Below are 17567 nucleotides of genomic sequence, written 5' to 3' on the forward strand. Positions count from 1 at the left end.
GCTCATCGCTTTAAGCTCTCTCCTCTTTGATTTAGATGCCTCGCCACCGCTCAACATCCTGTACGCCCCTGCACCAGAGTCTGAGGTCCCATGTGAGAAATGACGCGACAAGAGAGCAGCAGCAGCAGCATCTTTGAGAAACACTTTCTCTTTCCCCCCCTTTAGCTGCACAACGGCGACTGCGATCTGTGTGGTTGTTTCGCAGCGAGAAGCAGCAGCTGAGGCTTGATGTGAAATGAGGACGTTGGATCATTTGAGTCCTGTGTGTGTACAGTTGAAGGTTTAGGAACTGGTTCCAGCTGCAGCGGCCAGCTGTTGCAGGAAAAAAAAAAAAAAAAAAGCTCTGCTAAACCCATTGTACATGGCATCAAACAGCAGTTTGACACATGCAGCACACAACTGGAGATTGTGTGAGATGCATTCTCACCCACTGGAAATACTAAATTAGTTTATAGGGCGAAGGATGACGCCAGAAACATCATCATCACACCCACCGACCGACTCCCCGTGAGCTCTTCAGACAATGAAGCTTTTTACACATGGACTCAATGGGACATTAAACAGACTTCACAGCAGAGAGACGCCTGGGTGAAGTCTGTTTAATGTCCAGTCGAACTCATTCAGACAGTTGTGTCGTTGTAAAGTTTAGAAAAGTTCAGGGTGGCAGTGCGTCTGTCAAAGAACCACAATGGCAGTTGTGGAAATGACTGATCATTTAACCACAAATACTGACAATAAAGAATACACAGTGGGGCTGTTCATTAAAGGGACAACGAGGAGTTTCTATTTGGTTATAAAAAAGTCTCACGTTAATGTGGATGAATCTACGCTACCCACATTTGTTAATGGGCCCATTTTCGATAAATATATCGTTCTGTCTCTATCGTTATTTTGTTATTTTAATTAATGGTGGAAGTGCTGGTCGAGCCGACCAGCGTTTCCTTACTTTCGGTTTCGTGGCGAGTCATGAGAATAATGCCGCCGAATCGCCGTTTATGGTCGGAACTACGGTGGTATGTGAACCTCTTTGAACCTCTGACTTTAATTCTTGATGAATGAAAACATGAGTCTGTCTTGCGCCGGTCAAAGAAATGTACGGTGCGCGCGGAGGCTCATAAATGTAGTGTGAAAACGCTTCGCTTTTCCAAAACTCCTCGTTGTCCCTTTAAATAAAGAAGCCTTTTTATACTATTGATCAAACTTTATCAAAGAACCTTGACAGATATGGCATCAGAGGGGTTGCAAAGTCATGGATCAAAAACTATCTGGAGGATAGATGCCAATATGTCCAAACAAATAATGAACGGTCTGAATTAAGGGGGTTCACATGTGAGGTTCCGCAAGGCTCAGTTCTGGGCCCGGAGCTTTTTATACTGCACATAAATGATATTTGCAATGTTAAGTATTTGCAGACGATATGAACATATTCTGCACTGGCAAAGATCCCGAGCAACATCTGTATACAGTGGTAACGGAACTCAAAAAAATAAAATGATAGTTTGATGTGAATAAGTTATCTTTAAATGTACAAAATGTATTATTTTTGGAAATCGTATCTATTTATGAAGTGCCACCACATTTCAGCACATCAGCTTGGTGCCAAAGACTAGTACCACTTCTTATACTGTCCCTTGCAGTGTTTCTCCTCTACATTGCAATATTTATTTCTGTCTTTCAGAGAAGTGGCAGAAGCTGACTAAGTGACTTCCCATCAAAAGCTAAATTTAAAGGTTTCTTTCGTGTAAAATAAATGATGCAAAGTTTCATCCTGGTTCTGTCTCTAAAGATCTTGATCCGGCCCTGCTCAGCGGGGATGTTATTTTAAGTCAGAGACTTTGATTTCTGTGGTATGTAAACCCTGAAGAGTCCAGTCTCATTTCTGGCCAAAAGCATTTCTTATTTTTTTTCTTTGGCTGCAGTAAACAGGTTTGTAACCAACAGCAGCCGAAACGTCTCAATTTAGATTCTTCAGCAGACGGAGATTTAAAATCAGCGCCTGTTAAATGCACAACTGCCTCCGAGGATAAAAGCGTCTAAAAATAACTGTCAGAAAGCCAGAGGAGATGCGGACGGTCGTATCAGGCTGGAGCACAGACGTAAACATTACGCAAGACCCTACTTGTTTTGTATACAGATAACAACACGGGGGCGCGCGTCCCGCCTGCAGATGGAACATACAGTAAATCTCTGCAGCAGCAGCAGCACCACGAGGTTTACAGTTACTGATTTAATATCCAGAGCTCGCTTGTCTTCAGGGGCCGAGCTGCTGCACAAATGAGTTGTTTTGTTCGCACTGATTTACGTCCGGTGGCAGCGGAGAGTGAAAGATAACTCCAATTCTGACAGTTTTACTCCGAATTCTCCAATATGAAATATAAAACCTGCACAAGAAGATGACAAAGTGAAACTTCCCAACTCCGAATGAGTCAAAAACGCTCTTAAACTGAAAGGTTTTTGATTTCTTTCCATCTGGACTGCAACAGACAGCAGCTGTCAAAAGTGGCAAACCACCTGACCACAGGTCTGAGTCTGCATGCTTTTATTGCCTTACAGTTTGATAGTGAATAATAATAATAACAGAATATCTGAGAAAGAGACAGAAAGTATAAGAGCAGAAAAACAGCAGCATCTCATCTCGTGCTCCTCAGAAAAGAAGCAGTGTTACAACATTCTGGGAAAAACACTGAAATAGCTGCCATCTGCTGATGCAACTTCCTGCTGATCTCTGCACAAGCTGCACTGTGTCCCAAATCCACATCTGATCTACACAGCAACCGGAAAAAAACCTTAAACGACGCTTCTAGTTGATTGTTTTTGTTGTAGCTTTCATCAGCCATCACAGACACAGACATAATATAGATATCACACAGGCACCAGAGCTTTAACAACGAGCTAATGTGCAGGCGGTGCAAAGAACACTGGGATAAATAATGAACTAATAATAAGTTATTTATACTGTACATGATGTATAAGAGTAGGAGTAGATGTTGCAGTGTTATTTTTCAGTCTTATTTTGTAAAGAACTGTCAGAAATATCAACAGCTGGTGGATTCATGTGTTGTTTTTTACATTCAGGCTACAAAAGCTCTTATAAAATATATAAGACAAATGATATTTACTCATGCAATAGACCTCATAATGCTCCATCTAATCTACTAAGGTGCAGTGACAGTGCTGATGCAATATTGATTAGATGTGTTCGGGTGTTACAGGGGAAACAGGAAGAATCAGTGCTGTACATGTGTGAATATTAATATGAAGCGGCCGGGGTCACGCAACCTGAGCGTTTGCGGTTCACAGGAAGTGACGCTTTGTTATTTCCTGTTTGTTTGCAACAATAACATCTGCAACAAAGACACACACACACACACACACACACACAGGTATTTTACATGCTGTCATGCTCTGATCTTTCCTCCCTTACTCTGCCAACAGCAATCTTTATGAAAATATGAATTGTCTCCACACATGTACCACATTGTGACTCTGTATCTGTTCTGGTCATAACTTACAGTCACTGCGCCCTTTATTTTCTACACAGTTACACACATCGCACATTTTTTTTTACTTTGCACTAAAGTCAACACTGCCAATTCTGTTGTATATACTTTTGTACATTACATTCTATTTTATTTGCTATTGCTATTTTATTATGTATAGTTTGTTTTGTATAATCTTCTTCTTTATATTCTTATACTACAATATATATTGTTATCGTCACTGTGTGCCTGTGTAATGCTGCTGCAGCACTGTAATTTCCCAGCTTGGGATCAATAAAGTCTATCTATCTATCTATCTATCTATCTATCTATCTATCTATCTATCTATCTATCTATCTATCTATCTATCTATCTATCTATCTATCTATCTATCTATCTCTTGAAACATTATTATTCTTCTTCAGCCACCACCCCGCTGCTTTAGCAATAACCTCCTCGTCATCGACTCGAGATCACTTGACCTGCATTTGCGCAAAAAGGCTCAAAACTAAGTAGTGGATCTGGATCATATCTTGGGTGGAGACGAAGTGTCGGACACTGGTGGTTTCTGTGTGTCACGACGACGACGACAAACCCTCATGATGAGACTGAAATGGTGCAACTAGAGTCATCTGACAGTGAGACACAGATGTGCACAGATGGCTGCAGGAGAGAAAGTCCAGACCAAAACATACACACACACACATACACACTTTCTTTTGATTTTATGATGATTATGAAGCATTAGGAGAGGAGGATGATGGCTGCTAAACACTGAGCCTCAGCAGCTTCTGCCCACAGACTAGTGCCAAGTTAAGTGTCCCCCACGTGATATTTACTGTTCCCCAGTGCCTCGCCGCCCCACCGTTTTACAAGACAAGTAAACACAACATCAGCACATAAGGCGGGACAGCGGGGCCTACAGATGTGCAACAAAAGCAGCATTGTGCAACGGTGTAATAACTGCTGTGAGACACCCAGCACGGTGGAGGCAGAGCAGGTGGAGCTCCGCAGAAAAAGTTTTCACTTATATATAAGATCCACAACCGCCTGTGCGCATTTAGTCCCACAAGGAGTTTTGTATTTCCTATGTTTTGCCGACATTGAACACAACACGACTGCACCAGGGAACTCTTGTCTTGTTATTATTTAATAAGATTTGCTCTCTGGTATTTATTCAGCCTACTTTTTTTTAGGTTAAGATTAAATTAGAGTAAGATTAGATTTAGTTTAGATTAGATTAGTTATCAAAGCTGTAGCCATTTCTAGGCAATCGTATCTATTGTCGATTGTATTTGTGAGCTTTTTTGTGATATTATTGTATCTTTTCAGACTGTACATGTGTATTTGTGAGCTTTTCGTGATATTATTGTATCTTTTCAGACTGTGTATTTTCAGCTAATTTAAGGATATCATCAATTGTCGGTTGCAGTATACATGCACAGGAGTGGTGAGCTGGCAGTGGCTCTAAACACATTATGCAAGGCTTTAGTTAAACACTGTTTTTAAATTGCATAAACTGAGGTGGATCATATAGTATATGTCAATCGATGACAATATTGCTCCATGTTGTGTTTGTGAGCTAAAGACAGACAGATAGATAGATAGATAGATAGATAGATAGATAGATAGATAGATAGATAGATAGATAGATAGACTTTATAAATTACAGTACAAAGCTTATCTTTATGTAAAAGAAGGAACCTCCAACATCTTAATGCCATTCAAAACATGTTCATGTTGCCAAAAAACCATGACATAGTTATTTTCCCACCATGTCAGGCTAAAAGATAAAGAGACAGCTGCTTGAACACAAAGCATGCATGACAAACCATCACATGCTTGCGGTAACCAGTCTATAGCAGCTGTTTACCAACACTTGAGGATATGCGACAGGTTCCACATCTACACACCTCATCCTCAGAGCCCTGACAGTTTTACAACGAGCCCTAGCTGCAACACTTTGGTTTTGTTTCGTTTTTGTTTGTCTTTTTTAAAAGGGAAAATACAACTTTTTACAGGGCGTTGCCTTATAATGTGTCCATGTGAATCAGCCGTGACACTAACTGAGCCGTAGCCATTATTATTTTAATTCAGTTGTAGGATATAATACACCACCATGGTTATAGAAGTGTCATCCCGCCCGACAGTATAGACCTCCTCCAAGCCCGGAATGCGGCAGCAAACACACCGCGGAACTAACTGGAACAACTTTTATTTATTATATTGAATTAAAAAAAAAAAAAAAAAAAAAAAAAAGTGTCTTTATGACTTAATGACAACTAGCAGGAGCTTTTACACATTGTTGCAAAATGTTGTGTCACGTTGCTCTCGCGCTGGCACGTTTTCCCCCGAGCAGCACGAGAACAATTAGTGACAATTCCTCTAACATAGTTTAACAAATAATAATAATAATATATATATATATATATAAAAGTTTTCCCTGCACATTCGAGCAATCAAGTTTCCATCACGCTTTGGAAGAAAGAAATAAAGAAAGAAAGAGATAGAGAGAGAAAGAAAGAAAGAAAGAAAAAAACAACCAATACGTAAACATAGGTCGTTTTCCCGTGTCTTTACTCACCCAGGCTGTTTGTAGATGAATTCATATTCCACAGTTTGTAAGTTGTGTGCAGTTTGTCTAAATGTAAACTCTGAGTTGAGGTGTGTTTTCCATGCTGAGAGGAGTGTCACAAGTCTCTCTCACACACACACACTGAGAAGAACTCACCCTAAACCCCACAACTGTCAAACTGACAGTTTTAACGACACCAAAGACCGGAAACGTGGACAGATTTCCTGTAAATAAAAAACACAACATAACACAAAACATTAAAAACACCTCCCTGGATCGCGTGCAAACGACAAAAGAACAATGAATTATCACAACTACGCGGATTAAATATAAAAATACGACAAAATATTAAAAAACCAACCAACCTTTTTGAGCGTCCACCGGAAGTCCGATACCTCATTGTGCGCAGCTTGATTCTGATCGCGGGAAATCACCACGCAGCCAGGGATTCATTACACAAACCTTCGAGTTGTCTTTAACAGTAACATTGTGTCCTCTCACTACAATGACTCGGCATCTATAAGAAATGAACCCCGAGAAAGTTTTCCAGAAACTCTGTCAGACTGTGACTCCATCACAGCGCCAGTCGCAGTAAAAACCAGCGGAGTCTCTGAAGGTGTTTGTCGCCATCATGCGGCAGCAGCGAGTACTGCAGGCGCTCAATGTACACACTACTAGGCTGCTACTACTACTACTACTGCTACTACTACTACTACTAATAATAATAATAATAATAATAATAATAATAATAATAATAATAATCTCTACAAAATTGTGAACCTCTCTTTGTATTGGATGTCATATTATGCTTGATGATAACAAAGAAATCCGAGTAACATTTCTTTTATTTAACCAAATAAAAGAAACCATTGAGTGATCTGGCCAACAGGGCAGCATTCAACACAATCAATAAATGCAAGTGTCACACACAGCAGTGTATCCAAACGATATGAAATACAAAGACAAAAACAGTTACGATAGAGATAACACCACTAAAATAGCATTGGTTACAAACTTAAAAACAAGTCACACTGACAAAGGGATGTTTAAAATCAGGACAAATACCATTACAAAATTTAGGACTGAAAACATTTAGTGTTCTCAAAAGAGAATCAGGATTAGAAAAGTTTTTTATTGCCAAGAGCAGTAAAGGTCATTTTACAGCACAAGGAACTTGATGTGGTGTCAGGTGCAAACACAAGGTACAAAAATAGTGTATATACTATATACAATTAAGGATTTAAACACAATAGAATAAAATAGAATATAATAAAGATAGATATACAGAATATATAAATAGAAGAAAGAAAGAGGTTCATCAAAGGTATAAAATATATATATTAAAACGTATCAGTAGTAGTTGACTTACTGAATAATATTGGCACCCAACACAATTTATTTATTCATTTTTAAAATCAATTTTACATGAAACAAACTCAGCTAAAAGTACAGACCATTGGAACAGGGGGAACGTTTGTGTGTTTCTTTTTGTTTCTGTTTTCCGGGGGAAGTGAATGTGTGCAGGACCCGGATGTTGGACTCTTGTCGGCTTTGCAAACATGGCGGCGTCCACAGACAGTAATCTGTGAAGGAGAATTTACCTGAATCTGTGTTTTTAAATGGTGAGTACTCTTTAAAAGATTATATAGACATATGTGAGTTATTGTATAACATAATGTACATAAGCCATGAGTCACATAAGATTAATTTTTGATAATTTATCTGACACTACGTACTTATATACAGATCATCTTTGAAGTGACATGTGCGAAACTTAATAGAAATGTTTAATATTTCCTTATTTTATGGTAAATATGTCTGACTGAAGGAGGTTTATGGACAAACCAGAGCACAAGACACAAAGTTTAACACCATTTATCCTCAGTAATCATCATGTGTCGCAGTTTTCACAATAAACTTTATAAAACCGTGAGTTTAAATGATGTAATTAATTTATTTATTATCATTGTTATCTCAGTGTGTGTTTCCGTGGAGCTGGGTGTGATGGTGCCACCACCATGAAGTGTTCCCGCTGTCTGCTCCGGCTGCTGGGCCGGTCGGTCCGGTTCGAGTCCCGGTGTGACGTCATGACCCGCGCGGCCTCCTGCAGCCAGCCCGGCGTGTTGCGTCACAGCCAGCAGCAGGTAACCGTAGCAACCGCAGTCCTCCCTCCCTCTCTGTCTCTCTAAATATTGGTTATTTAGTGTAAGGTAAACACACACACATAGCAAGGAGACATTTCAAAACAACTAACTGGTTTAGTGAAGGAGAGTTTTATTTGAAACAGTTTGTCTCAAAGGTGTTTACACAGCGTCATGACAACAACATCCGCTGACCTCTGACCCCTCACACCGACTGAGGAAAAACTCCCCCAAGAAAACCTGTTAACAGGGTTGGAGAAACCTCAGGTGGAAGGAGAGGAAAGAGGATGGGGAAAGGAGGAGAGGAGAAGGGGAGGAAATAGGAGAGGAGAGGAAAGAGGAGGATGAGAGAAGGAGAGGAGATGAGATAGGAGGAGGAGGAGAGGAAAGAGGATGAGGAGGAGAGGAGAGAGGAGGAGGGAGGTGGGGAGGAAAGAGGAGAGAAGGAGAGGAAAGAGGAGGAGTGGAAGAGGGGGAGGGGAAGGAAGGAGAGGAAAGAGGATGGGGAGAGGAAAGAGGAGAGAAGGAGAGGAGAGAGGAGGGGAAGGAGAAGAGGAAAGAGGAGAGGAAAGAGAAGGAGAGGAAATAGGAGAAGGAGAGGAGTGGAAAGAGGAGGAGAGGAAAGAGGAGGAGGAGAAGGGGATGAGAGGAGAGAAGGAGAGGAAAGAGGAGAACGAGAGGAGGAGGAGGAGAGGAAAGAGGAGGAGGAGAAGAGAAGAAGGACAGGAGAGGAGGAGGAGAGGAAAGGAAAGAGGAGGAGAAGAGAAGTAGAGGAAAGAGGAGGGGAGAGGAGAGGAGAAGGAGAGGAAAGAGGAGGAGGGGAGGAGATGAAAGAGGAGAAAGAGAGTAGAGCAGAGCAGAGGAGGAGGAGAGAAGGAGAGGAAAGAGGAGAGGGGAGAGGAGGAAGGAGGTGAGGAAAGGAGGGAGGAGAGGAGAAGAGAGGAGAAGAGGTGCTGTCCATTTAGTGAAGCTAGCTCTATCAGTATCAGGTAACCATAGAAACCAGACTGCTCATAACAGTAACCATAACATTACACATCTCTGTTCACACACCAACCCCTCCCCCTCCTCCTCCTCCTCTCCTCCTCCCCTCCTCCTCCTCCTCTCCCTCCTCCTCCTCTCCTCCTCCTCCTCTCCTCTTCCAGCTGCTGCGGCGTCTCCACACCAGCCCGCCGATCGCCGGGCCGATTCCCGCGGAGTTCGACCCGGAGCTGGACAGGAAGCGGGACCGGTCTCTGGTCGCCCACGACGACCTGTTTGAGCAGGTTGCCCGCGACGCCGCCAGGACCAAGGCCACGTTCAGCCAGGTGGTGGAGGTCTTCACCCGGGCCGACGTGCGGCGGCGCGGCCACGTGGAGTTCATCTACGCGGCGCTGAGGAAGATGGAGGAGTTCGGCGTGGAGCGAGACCTGGCCGTGTACAACCAGCTGCTGGACGTCTTCCCCAAGGAGGTGTTTGTTCCCCGTAACTTCATCCAGCGCATGTTCAACCACTACCCGCGGCAGCAGGAGTGCGGCGTGCAGCTGCTGGAGCAGATGGAGAACTACGGTGGGTCAACATCTGGATCGACCCGGATCTAGATCGATTGATTGATTAATCTTTATTACAGGGTTCTTACGGATCCTTAAGAAGTCTTAAAAGGCATTGAATTCATTAATCTAAAAACAAGGCCTTAAAGGCCCCATGCTGTGCACTTTTCTCTGGGTTTATTTACCTGCTGATATCCCTAACAAGATGTATCATTGGTTTTGAGTACCTGTGATCTGCTTAATATCGTTTCTACTGCCCCTTTATGTTGCCTCTCCTCTGATTGGCTCACTGTTTTTGAGTGGCATGTGGTCGGGCCAATCACAGGCAAGTAACTGAAACCTAAGCTGCATTCATAAAAATTGAAAGAAAACAACTGGTCATGGTGGGCGGAGTTACCTTGTGTGTGACATCACAGAAAGGAGGAAGTGCTATCTGCTCGTCTTAAAGAGAATGTTCCTACAAATGGGCGGTGTGTGTCTCTCCGTTTATGACCAGTTTGATGCATGGGGCAGTATATACGTGGCCCAAGCACGGAAAAATAACAAAAATCACATTTTTCATGCCATGGGGCCTTTAATTGGCATTAAAATGTCTTAAATCAATTTTTCAAACGTCTTAAAAATGTTAACACTTGGTAAGTGGGATTTTATGGTTGTAATTAGTCTCAAATCTCAAAATAGTTGTTAACATTCCGATATAGAGAAGTTAGTGGTGGCCGTCACCAGCTCCCGGGTCAGTGTTTGTTTGTTTTTTCGGACTTTTTATGCATTTATTTTTGCATTTTGAAAGGACAGCTGGAAAGAGACACAATCCAATGTTCATGTAGCAGTCACTTTACCTTGGATCACATAGGAAAGTGGGTAAAATTGTCCCTAACCCTATGTAATTGATATGGTGTTTTTTTTTCTTTTTTCTGCATTTGTGTTTATTATGAAGTCGGTCTTAAATTTCATTTCAAGTGGCTTTAAAAAAGTCTTAAAAAGTCTTAAATTTAACTTGGCTTAAGCTGTAGGAACCCTGTATTAGCCAAAACACAAACGACAGGCTAGTCTTCCTGGGGTCCTTGTAGCAACACATTAGGGCTGGGACGATATGCTTTTCTCCCGATTCGATTCTTCTACGATTTTTTGGATGCCATTTCGATTTAAATTGCGATTCTACGATATTGCCGATTTTCTCGATTTTTAGTCTGACACCAGTGAAACAGTTGAATGATTATGATTGTCTAGGCAAGGCATCTTTATTTATATAGCGCATTTCATGCCAAGGCAAGTCAATGTGCTTTACATAAAGACAAAACATTTAAAAAAAGACTACAGACTATTCCAGGAACCATATTTCCCCCAAAAATACACATCACATGTAAGTCAGTTTTTAAGATTTATTCAGCAGCAATATATATGTTTACTCTCTTTTCAAAAGCCTGGACTGCATAAAAGAGGCAAAAATAAAAGAGTATAGAAAAAACAGGCTTCTGAAACCTTTCTGACAAAATGAGATAGACTGAGGTAAACTGCTATATTTTAACATTTATCTGCACACAAATACTGTAGGAGCATATAAATTAACATACTCCGTTATAAAGTGAACTTAAACCCTTTTCAAAACTCACCCTACATGTGCATTTCACCCCTACAACACATGATGTAATAACGTAATAAATTTGCACCTCATGATGTAATAAAGCCGCATTTTGTTTTAAGTTGTTACTTATTGCATCAGATATAACAAAATGTGGGTTTTGCACTTTTTTTTCTGAAGAAAAGATAATAATTTGGTGCCTTGTGTAACAACTTATGACAAAATGTGGGAAAGTTTATTATTACATTATTGCGTTCAAGAATTTAATTACAAAATGTGGCAGATTATTACAGAATGCGGCGCTACAGTCCTCTTAAAAAAGTTCAAGTTATGAATTATAATAATTATAATATATAATTATTACAAGACCTAAAATTAAGTAAATTTAAATATATATATTAAAAGTAAATTAAATAAAAAATTGAATATTACAGAAGACCAATGGGCTCTATGCACAGCTCCACTACTTCCTGAATTTAAGGCAGCTCCTTTATTTCCTGTCCAGGTGTGTCTGACCATTCATTCAGTTTGTCCAGTAATATAAGGCAGGAAATAAAAGAGCAGCAATGTTTTAATGTGAGATATATGATATTTTCTGTCTTAATGTCCAGGCTTTATCAATGAATCTAGCCAGGACTTAGATCTCCTCCTTAAACAAAACAACACATCATGCTCCAACATCCAAATTAAATCTGGATTCTTCCTCTCTAACAAAGTCTGTCTCAGTTCATCACACCAAGGGAAACAGAAATACACTGAAACAGAAAATGTGATTCATCTTCAACAGTATTAAAAACACATAAACGCTGTAGAAACACCCGTCTGAACTGTATTTAAACGGTCGTTGTGCTTCAGGTATCATGCCCAACGTGACGACCAAGGTCCTGCTGCACCAGATCTTCGGGGAGAAGGGCCACCCCATGAGGAAGTACCAGCGCATCATGTACTGGTTCCCCAAGTTCAAGAACGTGAACCCGTTCCCGGTGCCACACCAGCTGCCCGAGGACCCGGTGGACCTGGCTCGCTTCAGCCTGAGCCGCATGGCCAGCGACCGGGACGCCAAGGTCACCGTCTACCAGGTACGAAGTGGAGGGGTCGGAGGATCTGTGTGTGAAATAAAGAGTTCAAAATCGTTTAAAAGTTCACGTGAGGCAAGAAAAAGTTTGTCAAACCTGATCTACATGGGTTTATTCTCTGGTTCCTTTTAGTTTTGTTGGTAACCCTTTAATCTACAGGCTGCTAATTACACGATAATGTCAAGAAATAACAAGTAATTGCGTCATAATGTCTAGAAATAACGGTCAATTTCATAGTAATGTCGGGAAATATAGCCAAGAAATAACGATTGATTACGTAGAAATAGCCCAGAAATAATTGATTGTAATTGACAATTGCAAGGAATTCAAAAGAAATTCAAAGCATGAAAAGCATGTGTAACCTTTTGCCTTTCATAGTCATAGTCTCCTTTTTGTCTTTTTGTGTTGTCTACATTATTATGTGTACTGTTATTGAACTGTTTTTATGTTTATGGGACTGGAAATTAGCACCTTGCTACAATCCAGCACATTTACATGTTTTTTTTTGTCCATTAATGTGCACTGTTCCATTCAAATAAACAAATAAATTATGGAAAACATGACATTTCTATGAAATTGACTGATATTTCTAGGCTATTTCTTGACATTACTACGCAGATAATTGTTATTTCTTGGATATTTCTTGACATTATCACATGATTAGCGGCCTGTCAAATCTCAAATTACTTTTTAGCCTCAACATTTTTACAACAAAATACACCAAATTGAAATATTTTGACTAAAGTTGGACCAGAATCAATCAACAACACTACTTCATACCCAAATATATTTGTTTTCAGCAGAAAAATGTGGTTTAGGGGTTTAGTTACTCTTTAAAATGCATAGCGCCAAAGTGACCGTGCTTATTATGGTTTCAATAATTGGCTGGATGAAACTGCGAGATGGTTTTTTCTACTTCAACACAACTTAGACGGTTCTGGTTTCAGCCCAGTTCTCCACAGGTTGAAAACTCTTATGTCTGCTTTTATGAATCAGTCTGATCGTCTTCTCTTCCCACCAGCTGCCGTGTACAGACATCACAGAGAGCGGAGAGGAGATAGAACTACCACATATCGTAGGTACGGAAACAACAGTAACTACAGTGGATGATTTTACAACAAGCATCAAACCAGGAATCTGCATCTTTCCTCCTCCTCCGTACCAGTCTTCCATGTGTTGACACCACTTCCCTCTCCGTCCTGCAGGCATCCAGAGCCCCGACCAGATGGAGCTGCTCTCCAAACACAACGTCAGCCGGCCGGTGTTCGTGGAGGGGCCGTTCCCTCTGTGGCTGAGGAAGACGTGTGTGTACTACTACATCCTCAGAGCCGACCCCACGCCGCCCGAGGAGAAGGTGAAGGGTTAAAACTAATATTATTATTATTATTACACTAACTTACAGACAGGTGCATCTCAATCAATTAGAATATCATGGAAAAGTTTATTTATGTCAATAATTCAATTAAAAAAGGGAAACTAACACATTATATAGATCCATTACACACAGAATGAAACTGAGCTCCAGTGTGTAATAATTGTCAAGGTTTATTGGCAAAATCTGAATATACTGCCCATGAATATATTTGTATAAGTGTATAATCGCTATAAAATAAAATTTGGTTGGTTTTCGTATCCTTATAATTATTCTTTTATATCTACATACAGTATAGCAAGAGTCTTGCTTTAGAGAGAGTCGCCATCTTGTGCCGCCATGTTTGTACGGCAGCCCGAACGGAAAATCCAGCCAGTCAGAGAGCCCGTTTCAAGAGTTTCGCGTTCTTAAATAAAGGAGAAGGAGGAGGAAACAGCGGAGAGAGTGAGTTAGTAGTTAGTCGGTAGAGAATAGTGAGAAGAATAGTGGAAGACGCCATTTCCACACAAGTTTTTTTGTCCTCGGAGGCCACCGTCACTTTGCCGATGGGAGGGGACCTTTAATTTTCTTGTAGTTGTAATGATTATGGCTTCACATTTAATAAAGACCTAAAATTAAGTATCTTAAAAAAAATTGAATATTACAAAGGACCAATTTAAAAAAGCATTTCAAATATGAAATGTCGTCCTTCTGAAAAGTTTGTCCATCTATATGCACTCGATACTTGGTTTGGGCTTTACCATGATATTCTAGTTTATTGAGATGCACCTGTAGATTAATACTTACATCAATCAGTCTGTGTAACGTGTTTCTGTGTGTGTGTGTGTGTGTGTGTGTGCAGGTTGAGGAGCCGTACGACCCCGAGCGGTGTCTGGACTACCCTCTGCAGCTGGACCTGGATCTGGACCGAGACCTGGGAGACGACGAGAGCTTTGATGTAGAAGACGGTAAGAAGTTTATATTACAACTGTCTTTCTTAAAGAGGAACTATGCTACACATTTTACCTGAAAGGAATAGTTAACCAAAAAATGAAATTCAGTCATTATTGACTCACCCTCATGCTGATGAATACTCTGGAGTAGTTTTTTATTCCTCAAAGTGCATCTGGAGACCCGGGAGGCCGGTTCATAGTCCGAACAAAAACTTTATATGAGAGTCAATAGCACCCAACACAAAAACGTCCATTAAACTACACAAAAACCATTTGATATTCCTCTGCTCTGACGTTCACGTGCATGAATGCGCCCCAGGCAAATTCAATACAGGACTGTTTAGGCTGTAAAAATGTCCTAAATGACGTTGTTTCCAGTAAACTCTGGACTATATCCCTTCAGGACACTTGGATTGCAGTGGACGAGCAGTATGGAGGAAGATTAAATGGTTTTTGTGTAGTTTTATGGACTTTTTGTGTCAGGTGCTATTGACTAATATAAGGATTTGTTGGACTACGAACCGGCCTCCCGAGTCTCCAGATGCACTTGTATATACTAATAACTAATGACTGAATTTCATTTTTTGGTGAACTATTCTTAACTATGCTACATTTTTACCATAAAGAAACAGCTTCAGAGTCCTAGTTCTGGTTAAATCAATGACTTGTAACTTGTTCCAGGGAGAATGGAGGCTCTCTGCCTTCCATCTGTAAGATCAGAGCCTCCGACCCGGTGTCCCAGCTCTCGTCTCTGCGGCACCGCGACACAAACGTAACGCGCCCCGTAATCTCTTGTTTATGACGGATAAGACTACACAAATACACACATTGTTACATCGTATATGATAAATGACGTTATGTACCGCTTTAGTGATTGATTTCTCGCCGGTTTCGTTGAAAACAAACGCACATGGAGGAGAGGAGGGTTAGCAACACAGAGGAGAGAGCAGACAGTTCCCCTTTAAATCATGAGCAACAGAAACCACCATGTTCTTGCTGTCCGTCATGTGATGCAGCTGCTCTGTGTCTCCTCTGTCTCCAGTGGACGAGGGTCCCGTCTTCGGCATGTGTATGACCGGCCGGGGCGACCAGGCCACGCTGAACCAGTGGATCTCCGGCCTGCAGCAGAGCAACCCCGTCCTGGGCCGAGTCCCCACGCTGTTCCGCCTGGACTCGGGGCCGTGGGAGCTGCAGGGGCCGGCGGCGGCGGCCGACAGCGGCGGCACAGAGTCGGAGTCGGGCCGCAGCCACAGACCGGATGATGCCGACCGGGAGACACGGGAGTGGCAGGAGGAGGAGGAGGAGGAGACGAGGAGGAGCCAGAGGATGAAGTAGCAGGACAAGACCAAGACAAGACTGTGTGGACAAAGACTGACAAAGAAATCATGACATACTGTCTCCGAGCTACCGGTTCGTTAGGACAACTAGACAAGTAAATTAAATTATAATCGTAAAACTAAACTGTGATTCCTCATTTTACTGCGTCAGCGGTTCAACTTCACATCCACAGTGACGTGACCTAAGGTAGAGGTCCTTCAGGGGAGTCTTAGGGGCTCTTGAGGAAGTTTAATTGAGGGTTTTATATGAGGTTTATTTCAATATAACTCCATCCATCTATAACTCAATGACAGAAAGTATGATTGTGTTTGTCCTGGTGACATCAAATGCCTTTGATCTGCCAAAATAGTAATGTTTGTTTTGTTTTTTGTTTTTTTCCACTGTCCTTAACTTTTTTTAAAAAGAAACATAAACATTTCCTCTACACCCAACACAGTATCAAAAAAAGAGAAGAAAAGGAAAAAAAAAAAAAAAATTAAAAAGTGGGGGTAATAATATTACTAACTTACTAAGACAAATATATAAGGTGAATATGCAAACATAACACACAGAAGGCAAAAAAAAGGCATTGTTGCACCTCAAAGGGTGATCATAGACATTATAAAAAAATTTAAAAGTAGATAAAAAATGACTAATACAACAATAGTGTTTAATAAAGTTTTTTGTTTGCCTATTTTTGGCTTTGATACGTATGTGAAAGACTTCAACCAGGTGTCTCCATAGAGCCGATACCAGTGCAGGAAGTTACACATCCTCGGCCTTTATTGGCTTTTTTGATTCATTGGCATCATAAATCTACATCTATTTATTTACAAAGTCAGACTATATCAATGTCATTATTGCACAAATAGGGAAGAAGGTGTCTCTGATGTGTTTCTGATTTCATATCAAACATATGAGAGGAAGTTTTGTGCCGGACTACAAAAAAACAGAAAACACTGTTCCTCCGAAGGTATAAATAAATATAAAAACAAATGTGTTTTACATGAAACAAAGTAAAAGAAAGTCGACATTATGAAAGAAGAGACCCAAAGGTAGAAAAGGTTTATTACGTAAAAGGCATTTGAACATTCCCTTTGAACTGGTAAACAAGTCGGAGTTACATTCTCAGAAGGTAAATTAGCTTGGTCACTTCCAGCTATTTACAGTGTCGTGGCTGCGCAGGTCGTTCCACCTCCGCAGCTTTGTGCTCAAACAGAAAATAGCTTCTTTTTTTTACTCTTAATAACAAAAAAACAAAACATGGGAATTCACCCAGAGTTCATCTGTGATATACAACAAACAGTTCATCCTTTTTTTTTTACTACTCATGCAGGAAAAAACCTCTGGATCCTTGAAAAACTGACCAATGAGACACTTTTCTCTAACATCACACTACCTATGGATATGAACGATGCATGAGCAATAATAATAATAATAATAATCAGTTACATAACAGGAGGTTCAATAATAAATAATAAATAAAAGTCGATCGAAAACAGTCAAAAAAAATTTGGCATGTCATAATAACTACATTAGCAATTTTTGTGTATTTACAGTGCAG

At 40.8% G+C, this 17567-nt stretch overlaps 2 protein-coding genes across 3 annotated transcripts in view; one reads left to right on the top strand and one right to left on the bottom strand.

Moving 5' to 3' along the window:
- The window catches only part of eml3 (EMAP like 3), a 52458-nt gene extending 46268 nt beyond the window's left edge, over nucleotides 1–6190 (bottom strand). For both annotated transcript variants that reach the window (XM_083992950.1, XM_083992949.1), the window contains exon 1: nucleotides 6064–6190. In XM_083992950.1, coding sequence (XP_083849076.1) covers nucleotides 6064–6088 — 25 coding nt within the window. In that variant the 5' untranslated portion in view covers nucleotides 6089–6190. The remainder of the gene's footprint in view (nucleotides 1–6063) is intronic.
- Nucleotides 6191–7564: 1374 nt separating this feature from the next.
- On the top strand, nucleotides 7565–16179 carry ecsit (ECSIT signaling integrator). Its single transcript, XM_083992346.1, has 8 exons — nucleotides 7565–7676; nucleotides 8033–8198; nucleotides 9341–9743; nucleotides 12162–12385; nucleotides 13404–13461; nucleotides 13588–13736; nucleotides 14596–14701; nucleotides 15729–16179. The coding sequence occupies exons 2-8, from the start codon at nucleotides 8073–8075 to the stop codon at nucleotides 16019–16021; spliced, it is 1359 nt and encodes a 452-aa protein (XP_083848472.1). The 5' UTR covers nucleotides 7565–7676; nucleotides 8033–8072; the 3' UTR covers nucleotides 16022–16179.
- Nucleotides 16180–17567: the final 1388 nt, after the last annotated feature.

The sequence above is a fragment of the Trachurus trachurus genome (assembly GCF_905171665.1).
Source record: "Trachurus trachurus genome assembly, chromosome: 18".
NCBI classification, from domain to species: domain Eukaryota; kingdom Metazoa; phylum Chordata; class Actinopteri; order Carangiformes; family Carangidae; genus Trachurus; species Trachurus trachurus.

What these genes read in the sequence shown, in the direction of transcription:
- ecsit (XM_083992346.1), top strand. Translation starts at nt 8,073, where the DNA reads ATGAAGTGTTCCCGCTGTCTGCTCCGGCTGCTGGGCCGGTCGGTCCGG. An exon ending in GGAGCAGATGGAGAACTACG is followed by an intron (nt 9,744 to 12,161) that starts GTGGGTCAACAT and finishes GTTGTGCTTCAG; the next exon opens with GTATCATGCCCAACGTGACG. An exon ending in GAGCTTTGATGTAGAAGACG is followed by an intron (nt 14,702 to 15,728) that starts GTAAGAAGTTTA and finishes CTCTGTCTCCAG; the next exon opens with TGGACGAGGGTCCCGTCTTC.